The sequence below is a fragment of the Mustelus asterias genome, chromosome 4 (assembly GCF_964213995.1).
Source record: "Mustelus asterias chromosome 4, sMusAst1.hap1.1, whole genome shotgun sequence".
NCBI lineage: Eukaryota > Metazoa > Chordata > Chondrichthyes > Carcharhiniformes > Triakidae > Mustelus > Mustelus asterias.
Window position 1 is genome coordinate 20,740,486 of NC_135804.1, and position 26,110 is coordinate 20,766,595.

Sequence of the window (26,110 nt, forward strand, 5' to 3'; positions counted from 1 at the left end):
AGGCCCCATCCCCAAAACCTCATGCATTTACCCTAGCTAGTCCCCCTTATACTAAGGGGCAATTTAGCATGGCCAATTCACATAACTCACACATCTTTGGACTGTGGGAGGAAACCAGAGCACCCGGAGGAAACCTACGCAGACACGGGGAGAAAGTGCAAACTCCACACAGACAGTGACCCAAGCCGGGAATTGAACCCGAGTCCCTGGCACTATGAGGCAGCAGTGCTAACTACTGTGCCACCATGCCGGTCCAAAAGATGTTTAAGGTGGCAAACGGAATCTTTCCCTTTATTAGCTGAGGCACAGCATTTAAGAGCAAGGAGGTTATGCTGAAACTATACAAAACATGGCAACAACTTGAGTATTGCATGCAGTTTTAGACCCCCTCATTACAGAAAGGATGTAATTGTATTAGCGAGGGTACAGAGGAGATTTAAGAGGATGTTGCCAGGATTAGAAAATTGCATCCATGAAAAAAGATTGAATAGGCTGGGGTTGTTCTCCTTGGAACAGAGCAGGCCGAGGGGAGATTTGATCGAGATGCACAAAACCAAGAGGGACATGGACAGAGTGGGTGGCAGGACCTATTGGCAGAGAGGTCAGTGACTAGGGCACATAGATATAAAGTGATTGGTAGAAAGATTAGTGGGGAGATGAAGAAATAAATTTTCACCCAGAGGGTCGAAGGGTTCTGAAACCCACTGCCTGAAAGGGTAGTTGAGAGAGAAACTCTCGACTCATTTACGAAGTGTCTGGATAGGCATCTGCAATACTGTAACCTGTAGGGCTATGGACTAAATGCTGGAAAATGGGAACAGACTGGGTGGCTAACTTTTCTGCAGGTGCAGAAACAACAAGTGACGTCTTTGTGTTATAAACTTTCTTGGATTCTATTGAAGATAAGTTAATCTAAAACTCAAAAGCATATTTTCATCCCAAGTACTGGCTATCAATTATTTTAGTTGCAAAAGCTACAATAAAGCTGGTGCACAAAATGAACACAAATTTATACTATGCAGAACTTACCATGAGGTTCATTTCTGCATAACCCCAAAACTTAAGGGAAACTTTGAGATACGAAATTCTCATTGAAGCCATCGTCATTTCAGAATGCAAGCAGTGAAATGTCACTTACAGAAATCAGAAAGAGGGAAACTATAGAGGCAGCCAGCATGGACAGAAAGAAATCCAAACCACCATGTCAAAAATGTTCCTTGACAAGGCACACGACACAAGTAGGAAAAATTCACAGGAGGTTACAAAGGCAAATCTGATGGACGATTTATTGAATCTGGCAATAATCTTTCCAGTAGAGTCAACAATTCCACGAAGAATTTGTGAACTGTTATGGTAAAAACATACTGACATTTTTATTACGTAAAGCGTTAAACTGAATCATTTTTAACGCATCAGACAAAATTATCTCCATCCCAAGCCTCCTGAAATGTACGAAGAGAAAGGGAGGAAAACTCAAGCAATTCAACGTTTTCATTATTTTGTCAGAACTTATGCCATTTGATGCTAAATCTTTTTTCTGGTAATAAACTCAAGAGTCGTTCAAATATGCATTGATTGTATCATAATCCAACATGAGGACATCATTATGCACCAACTGCATGGAATGCCCTGACTAAACAAAATTATTCTCATCTCATTTATGGTAATCTTTAACCGTTAGTCACTGTAGAATGAGATAACATCATTCATGGAAATAAGGATTTATATCAGCACTGATCAGGTGGCTAAGAATTGTGGAAGCCATACCTTGTCTATACAGTCTGGATTTAGAATTGTGCCCTCCTTGTAAATATTTTGTGTAGAACTAACATATTTAATCTGAAGTTAGTTAACATTCAAAGAAATCCTAAGCAGTTTTGGCAATCTGCTGAGTTTACAATTGAATGTTAACTACCAACATTATGGGCGGGATTTTATGGCCCCGCTCGTCCCGAAACCATAAAATTCCACCCGAGTCAATGGACTTATGTTCCACCCCTCGCCTGCTCCGATTCCTGGGGCGGGCGGGGCAGTAAAATTTCAACCTATATCGCTTTTCCAATTATAATTCTCATGTGGCATAGTTTCTGTAAGAAAATTATTTTATAACTTTGCTTGCAAGGTTCATGGCAAAGAAAGAGTTTTGAGGTCTTCAGAAATGAACAAGTGAGCTGAATATCTTCCACATCACCCATCATTCTGAAAAAGACAGCAAATCCGTTTAAAGTATGAACTGACGTAACAATTTGCAAGCTGCAATGGAACTCAACAAGTCGATTTATAACATGGTTGCGACATCTCTCACTCCCATTCTGAACAATTGAGTTTCTTAAAACAGCAGAGTTGCTAGAATATTGGGGGTGTGGTGATGGTATAAGTCCCAATATTGGGAGCATGCAAGGTGGCCAGCACACTTCCCTTGTGATATTGCAAGGAGGAGGCAATCAAGAGCCAGCAGACAGGCAAGGTGGCAAACTCAGGATGGCAGGCAGACCTTCGACACTGCTGGCCCAATCGGAGAACTAGCAGCTCTGCAGCACCGTCAAAACGTAACCATTGCTGGGGTAGCAAGGGAAATGTGAGAGCTCCTCCAAAGGTGACAGGCTTCAGCAATTGGAGGAGAAATCCCTTCAGTATGTGTAGGGGCCACACGGGGGAGACTTTGCTACTATCGGCCCCCAACTTAGGCCATGGAGATTCCAGCTCCGATGGTTGCCCCCAAGGAAAACACAGGGAGGTCACCTCCCCGCAAGTGACAGCCTCCCACAAGGCTGTCTGGCCAAGTTGCCGCTCCTGCCATTGGGCAAGCTTTCACGGCTACAGGAACTGTATCGTACTCTGTGTCAACGTAGTGCGGGCATTTTATCGCCCCTACTCCCGTCTCTTAAACTTGCCCCCCCCACCCTCCCCAACCCCAGGAGCCAGTAAAATTCTACCCCATATTTAATTTAAGTGGATCTTTCTGTCCTCCACAGTAATTGCATCATTGCATTACTGTGAGAAATCAGGTTCGATTTGCCAAGCCCAAAGAACTAAAAAAAAACTTCTCAAAGGTTTTTTATATAAAAATAAACAAATAAGGGTAATGCTTGCTTTATAGACCACCTGATTTTTTATTCTTTCAGTAGAGAAACAATAATTGGGCAGTGTGCAAAACAGATCACCAGTCGTTACTAGGTGCCAGGAAAAGGGACCATTTACCTGAAAGCATTTGTGATTGCTTTCACACTATTGTAAATCCTTCTCAAGGCAAAATGAATGGAAACTAAACAAGAACTCTGTGGTGGCCAAGATTCCAGTGATTAAGCAGCAACTCTGTAAAATCGCCATTCTTTTGCCAGGGTTGAAAATGTCAGCCTAGCCTCCTTTCAGGCACTGCAGATTCATACATGCCAAAACACTCATTATATTTAAATCATTGTCTGACATTTTGATTGCAATCCTTTAGGAGCAGGCCCAAAACTACTTGAACTAGAAGCTGTGTGTAATGTGTTACAATAAAACGTGTGAAATATTTACTGCAAATCCTTTATTTTCAAGTTTGAAACCTAAAGGGAAAAGATCTCAGAACATCAACCATGATTCCTTGTAAAAGATCCCCAGATTAGCTGTAGAGATTCTATTTCAAGAATGAAATCTAGTTGTGATCATCAGTTGGCAGATTAATGAATTGAAAGATGTCACCGTGTTCATAAATTTATCTGAAATAAAGCTATTAAACAATTCACAAATTTTTCTAGTATTTTTACAACTCTTCAGATGTTTATTCAAAGGCATTCTCAGCTTGGCAGAATGATAAAATCACAACAAGTAATGAAACTTGTATGGTACGGAACATTTCAAAAGCTATAGTTTTAAATTGAATAAATTTATTTATTTGTGTCACAAGCAGGCTTACATTAACACTGCAATGGAGTTACTGTGAAACTAAGAAACTCCATGGGCAAACACTGGAAAAAGATCTGTTCAGGTAACGTGCATTTATTTTTTATGGCAAGGCACACATTGAGATTCACTGTGATGTTACACTAAACAGTTAGGAACATAGCTAACAAACTTCTGTGGTAACATAATATATCCTATTACCTAATCCCCATTTACTACCAGACTTTATGTATCCTAATCATTGTTATGCAACTAATCCTTATGCAACTTGAATTTTCCCCTGTCTTTCATGTATTGTGTATGCATTTTGGCCAGATCCAAGTCCATCAATTATATTTCCATTTCGCTCTGTCTCTTTTAGATGCCTCTTTCATGACATCATGCTTCCTTTCATTCCTTCCCTCTCAGGTATTCTTCCGAGAAGTTCAGTACTCTTGGACCTTCCAATTCTCCTGCCACTGTCCCAGAGTTACCCGACCCCCTTAGAGAAGAACAAAGAAAAGTACAGCACAGGAACAGGCTCTTTGGCCCTCCAAGCCAGTACTGATCATGATGCCCTAACTAAACTTAAAAAAAAACCTTCTGTCCTTACTCGGTCCGTATCCCTCTATTCCCTCCTTATTAGTGTACCCATCCAGGTGCCTCTTAAATGTTGCTAATGTGCCTGCTTCCACCACCTCCTCTGGCAGCGCGTTCCAGGCACCTATCACTCTCTGCGTGAAAAATCTCCCCTGCACATCACCCTTAAACTTTTCCCCCTCTCACCTTGAACCTGTGCACCCTTGTAATTAACACTACCACCCTTGGCAGAAGCCTCTGAATATCCACCCTGTCTATGGCTCTCATAGTTTTGTAGAAGGAAGTACAGCCTACAGCTTCCTTCTGTGCCACACTTGGCATCCTTTGATGGGCCCATCAATGCACTTGGTGCTGCATTAAGAGCAGCATCCCCACTGCCTAATCCGTTAAAGAAGTCAAAATCGGAGAGCGTGCAGTGATTTTAAGACTTGACGTGTAGGAATACAAGTGCGAAAATTCCAATAATCTTGGATAGTAAAAATGTAATTTATAGCCATCATCTTTCTAGAATATAACTTAAATGCCTTGACGAAGAATAAATCTGAAGAATAACATTTCCTCCATCAAAAATCCACAATTTTTTATTTGACAATCAGTCTGACTTTCTGCACCTGCGAAAATACTTGCTGCTGTTCCTCAAGATAGACTAGTATCATGAGTGATGGGCGGCACGGTAGCACAGTGGTTAGCACTGCTGCTTCACAGCTCCAAGGACCTGGGTTCGATTCCCGGCTTGGGTCACTGTCTGTGTGGAGTTTGCACATTCTCCTCGTGCCTGCGTGGGTTTCCTCCGGGTGCTCCGGTTTCCTCCCACAGTCCAAAGATGTGCAGGTTAGGTTGATTGGCCATGCTGAAAATTGCCCTTAGTGTCCTGGGATGCATAGGTTAGAGGGATTAGTGGGTGGATATGGGGTTAGGGCCTGGGTGGGATTGTGGTCGGTGCAGACTCGATGGGCCGAATGGCCTGTTTCTGTGCTGTAGGGTTTCTAAGATTTCTTTCTAAGAATGTGGTAAAAGTGCTCGACAGAACCACGGTCTGTCAGTACATAATTTGTAAGGTACCAGAATCTAGCCAGACCACACCTCAGTTCAAACTATGGTATTTTGAACTGGGAAACTGTGAGCTGGACTAAATTTCTGTCATAGACCTTCTAGCAGAATGCAAAGTCAGATGGATCGAAGTTAGGTCCACAGTGATGATATACTTCAACAGAAAATGGAGTAAAGAATTTCTGTAAGAGTTCAAACAAATGATTTTTCTCAGACATATTTAAAAGGTATGCTTGGCAATTAATTTAAACTGTTCTTCAGCATTCACGCTCCAAACAGCACCCGGAGGAAACCCACGCAGACACTGGGAGAACGTGCAGACTCCGCACAGACAGTGACCCAAGCCAGGAATCGAACCCGGGTTCCTGGCGCTGTGAGGCAGCAGTGCCACTGCGCCACCCTGCATTTTGCATTGCAGAGCGAATTTGGCCATGGGGCTTTGCAGTATTTCTGTCTGTACTTCATTGAATCTATCCACTTGTTTCTATCTGATAGATAACCTGTCTCTGAGGAGCTTTCTTTGTACTGTAGCACCCCTAGAATCTCGTAGCAAATTGTACTCACCTATAAAGAGGCAACTGCCTCGGCCAAGCAGCCAGCATAATTAAGGACACCACACATCCCGGACATTCTCTCTTCCACCTTCTTCCGTCGGGAAAAAGATACAATAGTCTGAGGTCACGTACCAACCTCCTCAAGAACAGCTTCTTCCCTGCTGCTGTCAGACTTTTGAATGGACCTACCTTGCATTAAGTTGATCTTTCTCTACACCCTAGCTATGACTGTGACACTACATTCTGCACTCTCTCGTTTCCTGGTCTATGAACGGTATGCTTTGTCTGTATAGCGCGCACGAAACAACACTTTTCACTGTATGTTAATACATGTGACCATAATAAATCAAATCAAATCGCACAAACTTTCATCAGGAGTTAAGCTGTGAGAAAACGAGATTTAAGAAATAATTTTCCCTCGATTCTTACCCAGCAGTTTTGGAAGAAAATAGTGTTGGCAAGAGGTTAGCTTCCTAGTATGAGCAATTTCTGACGCAACCACACAGTCTTGGCAAACTGACTTTTCTCTGCAGGGAAATGAACTGCGTCTGGTCTGGTAATATCTACAAGGCATTATGGCCGACAGCTGGCTTTCATCAGGCCTTTTACGTGGCTGATGTGTCTTCCTGCAAATGAAGTGATTTCTTTGAAAAGAAGAAGGTCGTTTTGTTGTTTTCTTCAGGGACTTGTCCTGTTGCTGATGAACCCCAAATGGGATCATTCAGATAGATTCAGATAGAATTTCCAGCCATTTACAGTCCAACTATTTTTAAAAAAGTCATGTCAGCACGCAGACTTGATTTTGGAGTTACTGTTTTGATGAAAGCGCTACGTTTTCCCTCAAGAAAAATTAAGGAGTAAAAAAAAAGAATATAGCCTAACTTCTTCATAAACACTGAAGTACTCGAGCAACAATAAAGGGAGGGCAGATCTATGGCAATGTGCTGCCGAAGAAACTTTCCTTGTAATTAAATGCTGCTTTTGCCACTAGTGAAAAAGTCATCATGACACAGCTTTTACATTATGTTGATTTATTTTTTTACCAAGAATGAAGGAAAATCGGTTCATTTTCCTTTAAAACTTTATTGACTGAAAAGTATTGTGTGAAAGAAAAGCTGACACAGAAATCTTCAATCCATCGATCAAGAAGCAATAACAGAGACTAGTGTCCATTGATTGTTCAGATGGTATAGTCACTGAATAACTGGTGACTACTTTCTCTCAAGAGATTATTCTGAGCACAAAAGTACCCCACATTAAATTCAGACCATATTTCTATCAAAAGCAAAGTAGTGGTCTCTCTCTAATTACACTTAGAAGTTATACTGACTGGAAATTTAAGGCTATGAAGGAACTACAACTCATTAGATGTGGGCAGCACAGTGGTTAGCACTGCTGCCTCACAGCGCCAGGGACCTGGATTCAATTCCTAGTTTGGGTCACTGTCTGTGTGGAGTCTGCATGTTCTCCCCATGTCTGTGTGGGGTTCCTCCGGGTGCTCAGAATTTCTCCCACAGTCCAAAGGCGTGTAGGTTAGGTGCATTGGCCATGCTAAATTCTCCCTCAGTGTACCCGAACAGGCGCTGGAGTGTGCCGACTAGGGGATTTTCACAGTAACTTCATTGCAGTGTTAATGTAAGCCTATTCGTGACTAATAAAATAAACTTTAAAAATGTTAACTTTAGATTACACTAGATACACAATTTTCTCTGTTCCAAAAGTTTGGTATAATTGTGAGCCACCAGTTTAGAACTACACCTTAAAATTAATAACATACAAGCAGCTGTTGTTCTTGGCGGACTGATGAATATATAGAGTAAACCATTCTTGTTCATCATAAAGTAAAACACAGAAAGCTAAAGATGATACAAGGGAGTGAGTCAAAATAATAAGTACAAATTTCAAAACAAAAGAGTTCAACACCAGGCAAAAATCCAGGCTCCTTATGGACGGACCACATGAGTAGAATTGAGCAGTCTTCAGGAGGAATAAAACAGCTGCTATTCTATACTGCACTGTAAAGCACAATACTAAAACTTGGGAAGCACTGCCTTATGTCTTTATTCATTTACGGAGTCTCATTAGTACTTCATTTGTTCTTCCCTCTTTGAAATACACATTTTCTGCATTCTATTGAACATTGTTTTAAATGTTTCCCATCACTGTTGCACATCATTGCTTGGCTACAATGTTGTCCATTGTATTTTCCTACGTTCCATTCTCTATTCGTTAAAAGCAGATTTCTCCAATCCATTAACCTGACTTTCATCATACTCACATTCTTCTCTATCACAGACTTAAAGTGCAGTACGCTACAGTCACTAATGGCTCAATGTGCCCCTAGTTTTACTTCTCGTATTTGCAGTGGTTCATTCCCCATGACTAGATCTTTAAGAATCAACCTTTTTGCAAGCATGCACAAGCTGCTGACTGCTGTCAAGGGGTGTAGCAGTAAACTAATACACGTAAATAAATTGCACTTCAAATATTGGTCCCCTTTTTGTATTATGGATCATCCATTTTGGAATTGTCAGGATTTGTGTACTAAGTAGAAAAAACTGATGCCAAATGCAATTTTCTTACTTACACGTTTTGCTGATGAATATAGTTGCGGAAGTTACAGAGGGATCGTGCTGGTCCATAAACAGAATATGGGGGGGGGGGGGGGGGGGCACTTGGGATTTTCACCAAATTAAGGATCATCAAATTAATTTAAACTACAAGTTCAAGGGCTTCTCCGTGCAAGATACACAACTGAGGGATACCAAGAGAAGTGCAGAATGGTATGTAGGAAAGCACAATGATTTACAGACATGAAGCTACACGCAACATCATCATTCGCCAAACTTTCCTCAAAACTTTACTTGCGCCTTAGCTTGAACATGGAATCATGAAGTTTCTTTCAAACATTTGCACATTTTGCAGCTGTAAAAACAGTTATGTTTTATATTTAACAGCTGCGAAAATCATTTTTTGATACTTTCCAATGCTTGGATTTAGAAACTGGCTCGAGTGTGTCTACAGAGCTCCACAGTTTGTCCTGCCAACAATTTTTAAACTGCAAATGTGACTTTAAAAAAAATTTTGACACAGAATTGCTACTATAATCTGTCACAGGCTCTATGATGTTGCATATTTTTTGTTTCTTGGGTAGCTTATCTTTCGTTTGAAAATTGTTCCCTTTTTTTACTTTTCACCGGTACGTGAGGAAATTAATGATTAGAATGCAACAGTAACAAGCAATTCCAGTTATCCTACAAACCACTTCATAGTAAATAAACCTCTCAATCCAATTCTCACATTTTCAGTTTCTGCTTCACCTTCCACCTATACCTCACCACTCACTCACTTTCACCTTTGATCTCCCTTTCGGGTTGTTGTTTCTCCTCCATCTGGCTCTAGTTTAGCTCACTGGGATTATCTGCGGTTCCTGCTTTCTCTACCTCAGATCAAGTATTGATGACACATGGGCCGGAATTCTAACCGTGTCATTCCTGACGGTAGAACAGGAATTGTGTACCACTTCTGCTCTCTTGCTTCTTGCTGGTTTGAACACAATTACAATTTCAATTCAAAGTGCCAGCAACGAGACACGGGTGGTCGGTCACGCAGCTGGGGGGGCGTTCAGTGGTGAAACCCTCCATAAATTAGGGGATAGTGCAGTTAAGGGCATAGACACTGTTCTTTGTGACCAGGATAGAGAATGCCGTAGGTTCTGTTGCCTGCCTGGTGCTCGGGTCCAAGATGTATCATCTGGGCTGCATAGGAACTTGGAGTGGGAGGGTAAGAATCCAGTTGTCGTGGTCCATGTAGGTGCCAATGACATAGGCATAACAGGAACAAAGGATATGCAGAGGGAGTATGAACAGCTAGGAACCAAATTAAAAAGCAGAACCAACAAGGTGGTAATATCTGGATTACTACCTGAACCACATGCGAATTGGCACAGGGTCAGTAGGATTAAGGAGACGAATGCGTGGCTCAAGGATTGGTGTGGGAGGAATGGGTTCGAATTCATGGGACATTGGCACCAATATTGGGGCAGATGGGACCTATTCGGATGGGATGGTCTCCGTCTGAATCGTGCTGGGACCAGAGTCCTGGCAAATCATATAACTAGGGTCGTTGATAGGGCTTTAAACTATTAAATGGGGGTGGGGGGGGGGGGGGGGGGTGCAAGGAGAGAGCACAAGTGCAGGTTAATGTTGAGGACATTCAACTAGTTAAAGGAGTAGAGGGCTTGGGAGATGTTAGTAGTGTTTCAACAAACCGGGTCCAGATAAAGGATGGCATAAAAACACTTTGCCTGAGTGCACGAAGCATTCGAAACAAAGTAAATGAGTTGATGGCACAAATCCATACAAATGAGTATGATCTAGTGGCCATCACAGAAACGTGGTTGCAGGGTGACCGGGACTGGGAACTGAATATCCAGGGGTATCAGACATTTAGGAAGGATAGACAGGTAGAAAAAGGAGGTGGGGTAGCTCTGTTAATAAAGGATAATATCAGGACGGTAGTGAGAGACAACATAGGCTCTAAGGAACAAAACGTGGAATCGTTGTGGGTAGAGATAAGGAATAGTAGGGGGAAAAGACACTGGTAGGCGTGGTCTATAGGCCCCCAAATAATAATGTTGAGGTGGGGAGGGCTATAAACAAGCAAATAATGGATGCGTGCAAAAACAGAACGGCAATAATCATGGGGGATTTTAACCTGCATATTGATTGGTCGACTCAAATTGGACGTGGAGGGCTTGAGGAAGAGTTCTTAGAATGCAGTCGGGATAGTTTCATTGAACAGCATGATACAGAACCTACGAGAGAGCGAGTTATCTTGGATCTGGTACTGTGTAATGAGACAGGTAGAATTAAGGATCTTCTTGTGAGGGATCCTCTTGGGTTGAATTTCTGATACAGATGGAGGGTGAGAAAGTAGGGTCCCAAACATGTCCTCTGCTTGAACAGAGGGGAGTACGATAGGGTGAGGGCGGAATTGACTAAATGTAGACTGGGCGAGCAGACTGGTAGGTAGGACAGCTGAGGAACAGTGGAGGATTTTTAAGGAGATTTTTTTAAGTACTCAGCAAAAATATATTCCGATGATAAAGAAGGACTGTAAAAAAAGGGATAAGATGTGGAGATGCCGGCGTTGGACTGGGGTGAACACAGTAAGAGTTTTAACAACACCAGGTTAAAGTCCAACAGGTTTATTTGATAGCAAATACCATTAGCTTTCGGAGCACCGCTCCTTCGTCAGATGGAGTGGAAATGTGCTCTCAAACAGGGCACAGAGACACAAAATCAAGTTACAGAAAACTGATTAGAATGCGAATCCCTACAGCCAACCAGATCTTAAAGATACAGACAATGTGGGTGGAGGGAGCATTAAGCACAGGTTAAAGAGATGTGTATTGTCTCCAGACAGGATAGCCCGCAAGTCCAGGAGGCAAGCCGTGGGGATTACTGCTCCTATTTATGTTCTTATAAGCTGACAATGCAGCTGGTGCATTGGACTACAAAAGAGCCTCCTCAACAAACAGGGAGGCTCTAAATCATGGCCAAAATTTTCTTGCCCAATTCCATTACCATAAGACACAATGAGAACACGAACGCTTTTCAAAGTTAAATTTCACTTGTAAATATTTCAGATTGGTTTCACTTGTAAATATTTCAGATTGGTTTCACTTTATTCATATGTGCATCATTGTTATTTGTTTAGACTAGCATAGTCAGAGAGCGAAATGTACTGGTACACCTCATGGTTGGCATGTATTGATGATTAGAGGAGTTAGGGACGTTTCTTTGTGAAAGAAATAATGCTATGTTTTTGCCTCCACTCTTTATTGAATGTTCATGCCAGTGTCCGGTGTTGTACTTGTCCCATGGCTGAACTTGCAGCCTTCGCTGGCCCTCCCTTCTATAAATTGTGAAGGCCATTGTCCAAGATCACACTCAATGCGATAATTTAAATATTGTAGGTGAACTCAAGCCCTGTAAAGACCGCCAGCCAGCACTCGCAGATGAACCCACATTTGGACAGAATTGAGACTGCCCTTCAGGCCACTCAATTTCTTATCCTGACTTTGCTCACCACCCCCCTGTACACCAGTTCCTCTCCACTTCAATCCTCCATGCCGCCGACCCCACGCCACAAGCTTCCTCCCCTCACCTCTGACTAACCTTGGTCATTTAAAATAATGAGTATTCATGGCATGCAAATGTATATTTAGGAAACCGCCATGTGATGGTCTGAAGACTGATCCGACATAGACACATCACTGGGTTAATCTCTAAATTTGAACCCACCGTCAGGAAAGTGAAATGTCTAATTTAATCACCCCACCCTCCACGCTTCCACCCCTTCTCCCACCCTTCCTGGCCCCGTAAAACCCTCCTCCCCCCCTCCCCCCCCGCGTCTCACTGGTGGTGGAAGAAAAAAACTTCAACAGCTCTGGGTCATCTGTTGCTGCAACATAAAACTTGGGCAGTCTTGAGATCAGAAAATTACCACTAGGTGATCTCCTGTGGCAAATAAAAAATGTCTTATTCTTTCCTTAATTGAGCGTCTTCTCATTCCCACGATACTTTTGTCCGCAAATTTGTGTTGGCTGTCTTGAACTCATTTCAGTCATCATTTTGTTTTCTCTGTATGAATTCCATATTTCCTTAGCATTGATTCCAAATCCCGTTCTGTGGTCCTTTGCTCCATCTTATTTTTCATCTGAACAACTTGTGCTCTGTAGAATTGGCTGCATGGTAGCATTCTTACCTTAGGGAGAAGACTGTAGGTTTCAGCCCCACTACACAGTTCAGCGTATAATCTAAGGCAGCACTTACTCATTCTGCATTATTAGTAGGATTTTGTCAGCCCAGGCCAAATAGTGGGGGTTACACGTAGTGTGACATGAACCCAAGGTCCCGGTTGAGGCTGTCCTCATGCGAGCGGAACTGGCAATGATAGGCAATGACGCATGAGGACAGCCTTAAAATCCTACTAACTGTGCTGGCTGGAGACAATTCGCACCTTTTTAACCTGTGATTATCCCTCTCTCCACTCGCAACGTCTGTACCTGTAGAGACTCGATTACCTGTTAACACTCGCATTCCAACCATTATCTTGTAATTGTGCCTTTGTCTATGTATGCCGTGTTTGTGAACTCAATTCCCCACACACCTGATGAAAGACCAGCGCTCCAAAAGCTTGTGATACCAAATAAATCTGTTGGACTTTAACTTGGTGTTGTGAGACTTCTTACTGTGCCCACCCCAGTCAACGCCGGCAACTCCACATCATGTACATTGAGAAGGAAAGGAGAGGGTGCAGAATATAGTATCACAATCATAGCTAAGCTGTAGAGAAAGATCAACTTAATACGAGGTAGGTCCATTCAAAAGTCTGATGGCAGCAGGGAAGAAGCCGTGCTCGAGACAGTTGGTATATGTCCTCAAACTTGTGTGTCTTTGTCCCGATGGAAGAGGGTGGAGGAGAGTATGTCCGGGGTGTGTGGGGTCCTTGATTATGCTGGCTGCTTTTCCGAGACCGTGCGAAGTGTAGGCAGAGTCAATGGATGGGAGGCTGGTTTGCGTGATGGACTGGGCTTTGGTCACGACCTTTTGTAGTTTATTGTGGTCATGACCCTTTGTAGTTTATTGCGGTCTTGGACAGAACAGGAGGCACACCAAGCTATGATACAGCCAAAAAGAATGCTTTTTATGGTGCATCTGTAACAGTTGGAGAGAGTCGTGGCGGACATGCCAAATTTCCTTAGTTTCCTGAGAAAGTAGAGGCGGTTTTGGGTTTTCGAAACTATAGTTTCGCATTGACTGACCAGGACAGATTGTTGATGACCTGGACACCTAGAAACTTGAAGTTCTCGATAATTTCCACTTTGTCTCTGTTGATGCCTTCTTTTTAGGTCAAACCAAATAAACAAACTCAGATTAAGTCAGGACAAAGTAAAAGGGGCAGCTCCCCAAAAGGAGGGGGAACAGCCCGAACAGAAATCAAAGTACAAAGGAAACTTAAAAACATCAAATTAAAATGTGATTGTCAGTTGTTAGGGGCAGGTTCTCCACTGCTCTTCCTGAAGTCGATGACTATCTCCTTCGTTTTGTTGGCATTGAGGAAGAGATTGTTATCGTTGCACCAGTTCACCAGATTCTCTATCTCTTTCCTATTCTCCGTCTCATCATTTTTTGAGGTCTGACCCACTACAGTGGTGTCATCAGTAAACTTGAAAATCGAGTTGGAGGCGAATTTGGCCACACAGTCGTAGGTGTATCAGGAGTACAGCAAAGGGCTGGGGGTCCCGCTGCTACGATTCCCATAGTGGGCGGAAATGGAAAATTCCACCCTGCATGTTCCTGTAGGATTAAATTCATCTCATCACCTGCCAAAACCATTTAAACTGACATCATGACAGATTTCTGCTGCAAATTTGATAACTGTTAATATTATTATGCATCTCATTTAAATCCACTGCTAATGTCAGCAGTAAAGTATAGCAACATCATGAGTTGTTTCCGTTGCCACCTGTGTATATGCAAATATTAACTGCCGTTAGTTCTGATTATTCAGTTACTATTACTATCAATGTTTAACTGGCTGCTCCTGATTTTGAGTCCACAATATATAAAACCAGTTTAAAATAAAGATCAACTTTCACAACGCATTTCAAATACCATTTTGTGGTCCATTTTACCACAATAACCAACTGTCATTGCTAATTTTCAGCCTGACGATGATATTATCACGAGATTATAATCTAGACCATAATTTATAGACTAGATTATAATCACTAGACCACTTAAATATATTTCTTACTTCATGAAAAGCTAGATCAGTGTAACTTTAAACATTTCATTGAGGAAAATGTACAATTTTCTTTTGCAATTTTGATGCATGTTTGTTTACAGGTGGATTCCACTGATGACACTTGATTGCATTCTGCACCAAAGCAGCAATTCTATTGAAATGTTCTGAACACTTGGAGTTGCCGTCAAAGTAAAGTTTATTTATTAGTCACAAGTAAGGCTCATGTTAACACTGCAATGAAGTTACTGTGCAATTCTCCTAGTCGCCACACTCCGGCGCCTGTTCGGGTCAATGCACCTAACCAGCACGTCCTTAGACTGTGGGAGGAAACCGGAGCACCTGGAGGAAACCCATGCAGACACGGGGAGAACGTGCAAACTCCACACAGTGACCCAAGCCAGGAATCGAACCCGGGTCCCTGGCGCTGTGAGGCAGCAGTGCAGAAGTGAGGCAGAAGTTTTTCACTCAGAGAGGGTGGTGGGTGAGTGGAATCGGCTGCCGTCAATGGTGGTGTAGGCAAACTCGATAGAGTCTTTTAAGAGACTTCTGGATGAGTACATGGGACTTAATAGGATTGAGGGTTATAGGTAAGCCTATATATAGGCCGAGGTAGGTAGGGACATGACCGGCACAACTTGTGGGCCGAAGGGCCTGTTTGTGCTGTAGTTTTTCTATGGGGCCGATTTTACCAAATCGGCTCTAAGTGCCGGGTGCAGTCGTAAATCAGACCCGTGCCCGGCAGCCGCGCTCCAGCGCCCCTATACGCCTTTTTCTGGCACGGGTCCAGTGGGCGGGGCCTAGCGCATTTACATCGGTCGGAGCACCGAACAGCACTCAGCGCGCCCAAGCACGAAAGTCAAAGGCAGCGCTGACAGCACTGCTGTCTGCTCTGCCTTTGACTTTCCCTGGGGGTGGGGGGGGGGGGGGGGGTGGGATGTGACGTCTCTTCCCTGAGGGGGGGGGTGATGTGACGTCTCCGCCTCCCCCCCAGAGGCAGAGGCGTCACATCCCGGCCCTACCCCTCAGGGAAAAGACGTCACATCCCCACCCCCTCAGGGAAGAGACGTCGCATCCTTCCCCCACCCACCCCCCCCCCCTCAGGGAAGAGACGTCACATCCTCCCCCCCCCTCAGGGAAGAAATGTCACATTCCCCCCCCCCACCCCCTCAGGGAAGAGATGTCACATCCCCCCCTACCCCAGTGAAGAGACGTCATCCTACCCATCAGGACCCCCGGAGCAAGGCCAGGATCCAGGATTGCAAGATGCTTTCGACGGACACCAGCGATCAATGTAGGTCAGGGGCCCGAGGGGTCCAATCCTGGGGGGGGGGGGGGGGGGGGGGGGGGGGCCTGCCGGTGTGGTTCGCGGGGGCGGTCCGCGAAGGGTGGTTGGGGACAATTCAGCGGTTCAGTTGCTGAGTTGAAGCCCTATCGGACTTGAATTCAGCAACACAGTAAATGTGCGGGCGCCGATCGGATCGGAGCCTCGTAAAGTGGGAATCCTTGGTTTTCGGGCGCAAAATTTTGGAAAAATCGGGCCCCATGTTCTATGTTAACCACTGAGCCACCGTGCCGCCCACACATAGCAAAGGCCATAAGATTTGATTTATTATTGTCACGTGTACTATACAGTGAAAAGTATTGTTTCTTGTGTGCTATACAGAAAAAGCATACTGTTCATAGAGAGGGAAAGGAGAGAGTGCAGAATGTAGTGTTACAATCATAGCTAAAGTGTAAAAAAGATCAACTTAGTGGCAGTAGGTCCATTGCAGCAGGGAAGAAGCAGTTCTTGAGTCGGTTGGTGCGTGACCACAGACTTTTGTATCTTTGTCCCAACAAAGAAAGGTGGAAGAGAGTATGTCCAGGATGCGTGGGGTCCTTAATTATGCTGGCTGCTTTTCTGAGGCAGCGGGAAGTGTAGGCGGAGTCAATCTCTAATATCTAATGCACTCATCTTTGACACAATGCCCCCCCCACCCCAAAATGTTTATACATTGATCATGGATCAACATATTTAGGATAAAATGGAAATTAGGAACTTAAGTTGAAGTTTATTTATTGCCACAAGTAGGTTTTAACTTTAACATTAACATTGCAATGAAGTTACTGCAAAAATCCCCTGGTCGGCACACTCCGGTGCCTGTTCAGGTCCACTGAGGGAGAATTTAGCATGGCCAATGCACCTAACCAGCACATCTTTCGGACTGTGGAAGGAAACCTGAGCTCTGGAGGAAACCCACGCAGACACGGAGAGAATGTGCAAACTCCACACAGACAATGACCCAAGCCGGGAATCGAACCCAGGTCCCTGGCGCTGTGAGGCAGCAGTGCTAACTACTGTGCCACCGTGCCGCCCTTGCAGCTAAATATATTTTGGTGGCTGGGTTGGATGCTTGGGGCATTTCATTATCATTCCAAAAGTCATGCAACTATCTGAAAAACACGAGGACTGGTGCGGCAGGTGAAAGATCAGTAACATTTCTGATGAAAATTGTACTGCACGACAGCTCTGATTTGGTGCAAAAACTGGGGAAACCGCTCCCAACTAAAACAGACCGACAAAGTTAAAGTCAACATTTGTTTTAGTGAGGCAATAGTGAGGTTTCCTTTGTTAGCATTCAAAGTTCTTTATACAACTACAAATGAGGGACTAGTGCTAAGAACTGAATCATCAGCTCTGCAAATTTCAAACAGCTAAACACAGTGACAATACCGGCGTAACGTCGCAGCAAGTGCGTTTTGTCTGCAAGAGGGTGACTCATCAAATTAAGAAGCCTTTGCTAAATTCAGAGCTTCATTTAAAAAAAATTGAGGTCCCATTTTGCAAATCTTGCACTTAGCAAATTTCTAGCTCACACACCTCAGTCTGTATTACTTAATCATGAGGTTATATTGCAGAGAACAATAAACAGCTGACAATAAATTAAAAATTATTAACTAGCCCGGAAATTCAGATGATATCATTAACCACAAGGGTGGCACTCAAGTAACTTATAACCATCATCCACATGGTTCAATTGAATTACAGTTAATACTGTGCAATTTATTTTAAAAACTGCGGAGGTCTTGTGAGATAGCCAGGAATTGTGACTTCATTTTTATGCTGGTGCCAGTTGGAAATGTTTATGTACAAGAATAATGATCACAACATCATGATTACAGGGTGAATTACATTTCATTATCAAATGTCGAACATTTGAGGTTTTCAAACTAAATCTTCTCAGGTCAATCAGTATCAATATTCAACAATGCTAAACAGTCAAATGGCATGAAGTAAACAAGGCCTCCAGTGCCAGTTGTAATGCCACTTTGAGTGCCCAAGATCGCTGACAGACAGGAAGGCCCATATCAGCCAGCAAAGTAGTTACATTCTGCTGGTTTGTACATATTTTCCCGATCCACTTGGAGATGGTATGCAGCCTGGAAAATTAACAAAGCAGGACCTAAAAAAATAACTGATCTTGCGCTTGTACAGTTGCTTTTTTTCTGTTCCGTCTGGAACATGAATGTTTTCCACATCAGCAAGAGACTGCAGTACCATTAGAGAAACATTGTTCCACACGGGTTCTGCAGCATAACCACATCATAAGAACTCTTTGTTTTCTCTATATAGGCACAGTTACAAGTTGGTGGTCTGGAACTGTGGCTAACCTACGCCACCTGATGGTGAAATGCACTCCAGTGGGTCACAGCATTTAATTAATGGCTGCATCATCTGGTTCCACTTGACAAGTTAGACTGTTCTTTAAATCAGAGTTGGAATGGATAATGTTACTTAATCCTGGAATTCTAATCAAAAGCCAGGGAACAGTCTCATTCCAAAATGTCTTTTTCATCCATACTAAGCTTGTGAAAGAAGCAAAAAAAACCCCCCCACATATTGTCACCACAAACTTTCAAAATTAATTGGTATGGGGGTTGTACCAGGAGACAGGAGGATTGCTAATGCAAAACCTCTGTTCAGAAAGTAATGAATCAGGTAACCATGTACCAGTCAGTCTAGGGTTAGCTGTGGGTAAGCTGTTTAAAGCCATAACATAAGATATTAAACAATATGCATATATTAAGGCTAGGGTAGAATAAAGGATTGATTTGAAAAAAATCATGCATATTTGACAAATTTAGCAGTACTCTGAGGACATAATGAAAACGTATGGATGTTCATAGAGTCCCTGCAGTGCATTTAGCCCATCGAGCCTGCACCAACAACAATCCCACCCAGGCCCTATCCCCACAACCCTGCTAATCACCCTGACACTAAGGGTCAATTTAGCATGGCCAATCCTCTGGAGTACCTGGAGGAAACTCAAAAAGACACGAGGAGAATGTGCAAACTCCACACGGACAGTCACCCGAGGCTGGAATTGAACCCGGGTCCCTGGCGCTGTGAGGCAGCAGTGCGAACCACTGTGCCCCCATTGTGCAGATGGACTTTAAAGGGTGCTAGGCAAGATGCTGCAAAGGAAGTCTGCAGATAAAAGTCGAGCACAAGGCACAAAATGGAATCTGGCAACCTATAAAAGACATTGGTGAAAGGGCAGAAACCAGAATTGTAAGTAACGACTGGTCCAAATGTTCCGATCAGGGTCAGAAACCCTTTATCAGATAAAAAGAAAAACTACCCATTTACCTTCCTCCAATTGTTCTGGCCAATATTCCGATGAAGGGTCCTGCAAAACTTAAGAGCAGGAACCTCAAAAGGAGCAGCGTGAAGAGAATCCGCACAGTAGCCATGTCCTTTTTTTTTATAATGTGGAGATGCCGGCGTTGGACTGGGGTAAACACAGTAAGAGTTTTAACAACACCAGGTTAAAGTCCAACAGGTTTATTTGGTGGCAAATACCATTAGCTTTCGGAGCGCTGCTCTTTCGTCAGATGGAGTGGAAATGTGCTCTCAAACAGCGCACAGAGACACAAAATCAAGTTACAGAATACTGATTAGAATGCGAATCCCTACAGCCAACCAGATCTGAAAGATAGAGACAATATGGGTGGGGGGAGCATTAAGCACAGGTTAAAGAGATGTGTATTGTCTCCAGACAGGACAGCCTGCAAGTCCAGGAGGCAAGCTGTGGGGGTTACTGATAATGTGACATAAATCCAACATCCCGGTTTAGGCCGTCCTCATGTGTGCGGAACTTGGCTATCAGTTTCTGCTCAGCGACTCTGCACTGTCGTGTGTCATGAAGGCCGCCTTGGAGAACGCTTACCTGAAGATCAGAAGCTGAATGCCCGTGACTGCTGAAGTGCTCCCCCACAGGAAGAGAACAGTCTTGCCTGGTGACAACATTTTGTGTCTCTGTGCACTGTTTGAGAGCACATTTCCACTCCATCTGACGAAGGAGCAGCACTCCGAAAGCTAATGGTATTTGCTACCAAATAAACTTGTTGGACTTTAACCTGGTGTTGTTAAAACTCTTACTTTTTTTTTTATATACAGCACTAGCTGCTGTACTCTGATAAGTAAGGGTTTAAATGTCCCACAGCTTCTTAGTGAATGAGTTGGAGTGAATGTATCAATGTGTTAACAGGTAGGGTGGGTGAGGTAAGTGGGAGGGTGGGGAGGTCAGACCAAGGGGATTCTGGTGATAGGGGCTAGTCAGGTTGGAGTTGAGGGGACAGTTGATGGGGTGGGTGGGTCAGTTGTGTAATTACCCCAGAGTTAGACTATGATCTTACTGTCTAACATTTTCAAAGTAACTATTCAAGTCGGTCAGTTGGAACTGCCTGAACTCTGAATCTAACTAGGAGACTTTTTCGGAGTGTTCCAGGGAGCTACCCATTGGAATTTCTAACGTCCAGGGCAATTGCCACTGAGTCAGTGCGTCAGGACTGCAGAGGGATGCCATAGGGCATTTCCAGTCATATGTCTGGCCTCCAAAAATCTGCAGGCCAGAAGATGTGGGCACTGTTGCTTAGACTGAGAGCTGAAAATGATGGTGTTGCTCAGATCACGCAGCTCTCCACATAATATTTATTTTATAAAGATATGGACTTGGGTATAGAGGACACAATATTAAAGCTTTGCAGACAACATACAATTCTGACCATGATAAAGTACATGAAAAGAGCTGTAAGCAACTTCAAGGGATTGTAGACAGGTTAGATGATGAGGCAGATAGATAAACTTAATGTGGAGAAATGGGAGGCGATCCGTTTTGGGAGAGTAAGGAGAAAGCACATACAATAAATAGCAAACAATAAAAAACATAGCAGAGGAAGAGATTCCGATACGTAAAACTTTAAAACAGGAAAAGTTGACAAAGATGTAAAAAGACATATGGGACCCGAGATTTAGTAACTGAGTCATAAAGTACAAATGCAAAGCAGTAATGATAACACTGTTAAAAAAATCACTGGTTAGGCCACAGTCCATTTCCGGGGTACCTACTTTAAAGACAACATCGCAACCTTGGAGAGGGTGTGGATGAGGCTCATCAAAGAATGAAAATTGGCTAATTTCTGTAACAAGCAACTGATCTGCAACACAAAAGTTTCCTCAAAGGGGAAATCCTGAAACCTACTCCAACAACTGCTTAAATCAGTCCTGCTCTCAGAGGTTGTCAACTCCTTAAAATTATCCCCCCACACCCGCACAGAGATAATCACAGTTCAAAAAGCACAAAAGAAATTAGAGAAAAACAATACATCAGGGTGAATTAATTTTGATTCTATTTTGTTTTACTGGTCAATTTTATTTAGTGCGCTGAAGAAGATACTTGCTTGTTCACATTACAGTGGACAATCTTGATATGCACTGAATGAACGATAGTTAATGACTGTAGTATTTCATTATGACACACTTCTGACACTGCAGGGTGGCACAGAGACACAGTGGTTAGCACTGCTGCTTCACAGCACCAGGGACCTGGGTTCTATTTCCGGCTTGGGTCACTGTCTATGTGGAGTTTGCAAGTTTTCCCCGTGTCTGTGTGGGTTTCCTCTGGGTGCTCTGGTTTCCTCCCACAATTTGAAAGACATGCTGGTTAGGTGCATTGACCCGAACAGGCGATTTGGGGAATTTCTCAGTAACTTCATTGCAGTATTAATGCAAGCCTCACTTGTGACTAATAAATAAAACTTTATTTTACACTCTGCATCTTCGGTACCAACAGTTTTGCTGGGTGCAAAAGGTTTCATGGGTTGACTTCTGAAAGAGAAGCTGTCTGAGCATCCAACATCACAAAAACGGATTAAGTGATGAGCCATCTTATTGGCACTTGTGGATACCGGCTACAATTTATTAGTGTCACAAGCAGGCTTACATTAACACTGAACTGCTGAAGTGCATATCGAAGATGTTTCTGGTAAACTGATCTCTGGAATGTTGATGGTGGAGGATTCGTGATGGTAATGCCATTGAATGTTAAGGGGATGTGGTTAGACTCCACTTTGTTGGAGATGGTCAGTACCTGGAATTTATATGGCACAAATGTTACTTTCCCACTCACCGGACCAACACTGTTCTAGTCTTGCTATGTGAGAATGGACAGCTTAGTTATCTGACGAGTTGCTATCTTCAGTGTTTGACATAGTTGACCACACCATCCTCTTCCAACGGTAGATGGGAGTGTCCTATTTGGGTCCACTTCTATTTACCAAACCAGAGTATCACTTGCATTGCTTCCTTTTTCCACACGGTTACCTCTGATGCCACCCAAGGAGCTAGCCTTTACCCTCTCCTATTTTGTATTCACGTAATGCCCCTTGGTGTCATCACCCAAAAGCCCAGCATTATTTTCACGTGCATGTTGATGACACCCAGCTCTACCTCACCACCACCTCTCTCAACTCTTCCACTGTTGCAGACTGTTTATCTAGCAGAGTACTGAATGTACAGAAATTCCCTCCAAATAAATTTTGACCTCTGCTATAAATTCAATTCCCGAGCTACCAACTCCATTGCTCTCTGGCTGGAATCGGAGAGCGAGCCAGTCTGTTCATAATCATGGGGCCATATTTGAACCCAGAGTATGCTACTGACTATATATTCATGCTATTGCTAAGAACGCCTATTTCCACCATGTAGCATTGTCTGATTTCACCCTGTCTCAGGTCACTGGCCGAGAGTCAGTGGGTGCTATTGAAGTCACCTTGATGAATTGCAGAAAGGCAACTTAGAGGTTGAGGTTTCTGGTCAAAATTGACCTCAAGATGCTGGTGTGTGAGTGCGCGTGCGCGCACATTCATCAATGGTAATGCCATTGAATTGCAAGGGGAACAGGTTGGGCTACTTTGTTGGAGATGGTCAGTGCCTTCATACAAACCCTCATTTACACCTTTATTGCATCCAGACTTGACTATTCCAATGAATTATGGCTGCTCTTCCATGTTCTACCCTCCATAAACTTAACATCACCCAGAACTCTGATGCTCTTGTCTTAATTCACACAAAGTTCTATTCCCTTATTACCCCCATGCTTGCTGGCCTACACTGACACCTGGTCAAGCAACATCTTGATTTTAAAATTTTCATCTTGGTTTGCAAATTCCTCCATGGTCTTGCCTTCCCTATCTCCTCCAAGTCCACAACACTCCCAAGCTATCTGCAATCATCTAATTCTAGTTTCTCCAACTGCCCCGAATTTAACCATTTCATCCTTGGTGGCCATGCCTTCTGTTGCTTACGTCCTAAGCTTTTGAATTCCCTCCCTACACCTCTCTGCCTTTCTACCTCACTTTTCTTCTTTAAGACACTCCTTAAAGCCTACCTCTTTGACCAAACTTTTGATGATCTGACTGGATGTTCTTAGATTTGTCCTGGTTTTGTGGACAAGAATTCAATTTTGATGGACAGATGCCAGTGTTGTGGCTGCACTGGAACAGAAGCATGGCTAGCTCTAGAGAACGACTGTTCAACAGCACAGCTGGAACACTACCAAGGACCAAGGCCTTTGATACATGGGTGCGCACACTGCAAAAAACTACAAAGGGCTGTGAACATAGCCCAGCCTCCCATCCATTGACTCCGTCTACACTTTCTGCTGCCTTGGAAAGTAGCCAGCATAATCAAGGGCCCCACATACCCTTCCACCTTCTTCCACCACGGAATAAGATACAAAAGTCTGAGAGCACGAACCAACCGACCAGCTTCTTCCCTGCTGCCATCAGACTTTTGAATGGACCTACCGTATGTTAAGTTGATCTTTCTCTGCACCCTAGCTATGACTGTAACACTACATTCTGCACCCTATCCTTTCTTTCTCCCCTATGTACTCAATGAACGGTATGCTTTGTCCGTATAGCATGCAAAAAACAATACTTTTCACTGTATACAAATACATGTGACAATAATAAATCAAATCAAACCAAGAGTGAATTGAATTGGCTAAAGACTAGCATCTATAATGGTAATGCCTTCAGGAAGAGACCAAAATGGATCATCTCACTTGGCAATTCTGATGACTGCAAATCCTTCATCCTTTGCACTCACCTCCTGGGCTGGGGATGTTCATGAAGCCTTCTCCTCCCAGTATTTGTCCAACTGTCCACTACCATTCAGTGTTGAATGTGGCAGGTCTGTAAATCTTTGATTGTGGAATTGTATGGCTTGGTCTGTCACATGGCACTTCCATTGTTTAGCATGCAAGTAATCTTATGTTGCTAGTATACCAGATTGGCACCTCATTTTTAGGTCTGCTGATTGCTGCTCCTATGCTCCCTGGCTTGATGATAATGGTGAGAGTGATGGAAATGCTAGGCCTTGCAAGAAACATGGGCCTTCATATATTTTCCTTGCACGATGAATTTTAGGTAGTGTTGTGTGGGTATTTGGTAAGCAAAGAGTTAACTGATGCATGGCGTTCCAAATGGAGATTACTGCTTGCATTGATTAGGTCAGGTGTAACTAAAGGATGTCACACCATGATTGGGATAACACATTGTATGAAACTAGACAAGGGTAAAAAGTTAGAACAATTCAAAATGATTGAATGGAAATTAGAACTGTTAAAAATGATCTGTCTGTCTGTGGAACGTGCAGTTTAACAATAAAGGGACAGGAAAAGGTCAATTCAAAATGACTAGGCTATTTGCACATTTTTGATTGTATTGCTAAACTCTGATGGTAATTGTGTTGTTACCAAAGAACAATTCAGACTCCAAGTCGTCTGTTTGCCTGAGAGTTCATTCATTCTCGTTAAAGATGTAGCTACTGATTGTTTATCAATGGTCTACTGATGTAACTGTGAATGGCCTATTGATCTCTATGAATGGTACAAGTCAATCATGAGACTTTCATGGGAGGTGGGCATTGCTAAGATTTGTTGCCAATCCCTAATCTCCCTTGAACTGAACGGCTTTCAGAGTGCATTTAAGAGTCAGCCATATTGATTTGATTTATTACTGTCACGGTGAAAAGTATTGTTTCTTGTACACTATGCAGACACAGCAAACCGTACATACAGAAGGAAAGTAGAGGGTGCAGAATGTAGTGTTACAGTCATAGCTAGGGTGTAGAGAAAGATCAACTTAATGCAAGGTAAGTCCATTCAAAAGTCTGACAGCAGCAGGGAAGAAGCAATTCTTGAGTTCGTTGGTACGTGACCTAACAGTTAAGAGTTAGTCACATATAGGCCCAGCAGGGTAATGATGGCAGATGTCCTTCCCTAATCAGATTTTTTTTTGACAATTCAGTAGTTTTACGGGCACAATTAATAGCTCTTTTATTATTAGATTTACTTCATTCCTGAATTCAAATTCCCAGCTCACGTGAGATTACTAACATAACCACAATGTTACTGTATCCATAGAACCATTGAAATGATATTTTTTTCCCGAAGGAAGAAGCTGGAAGAGAGAATGTTTGGGGTGCGTGGGGCCCTTAATTATGCTGGCAGCTTTGCTAAGGCAGCGGGAAGTGTAGACAGAGTCAATGGATGGGAGGCTGGTTTGCGTGATGGATTGGGCTACATTCATGACCTTTTGTAATTCCTTGTGGTCTTGGGCAGAGAAGGAGTCATACCAAGCTGTGATACAACCAGAAAGAATGCTTTCTATGGTGCATCATTCCTGTACTCTGTCGCATCATTGTTTGAGATCTGAACCACTACGGTGGTGTCGTCAGCAAATTTGAAAATTGAATTGGAGGGGAATTTGGCCACAGTCATAGGTGTATAAGGAGTATAGTAGGTTATAGAGTATAGATCAACTTCATATAAGGTAGGTTTATTTAAAAGTCTGATGGCAGCAGGGAAGAAGTTGTTCTTGAGTCAGTTGGTACGTGA

At 43.2% G+C, this 26,110-nt stretch overlaps 1 protein-coding gene across 3 annotated transcripts in view; it reads right to left on the reverse strand.

Annotated features, from left to right (window-relative positions):
• Window positions 1-26,110, reverse strand: part of gan (gigaxonin) — a 71,735-nt gene that overhangs the window by 6,418 nt on the left and 39,207 nt on the right. The window contains exon 10 of one of the 3 annotated variants that reach the window (XM_078210626.1): window positions 12,730-12,839. The exons of the other annotated variants lie outside the window; for them this stretch is intronic. Coding sequence (XP_078066752.1) covers window positions 12,836-12,839 — 4 coding nt within the window. The 3' untranslated portion in view covers window positions 12,730-12,835. Of the gene's footprint in view, window positions 1-12,729; window positions 12,840-26,110 lie in introns of those variants that run through there. 3 annotated transcript variants of the gene reach the window in all.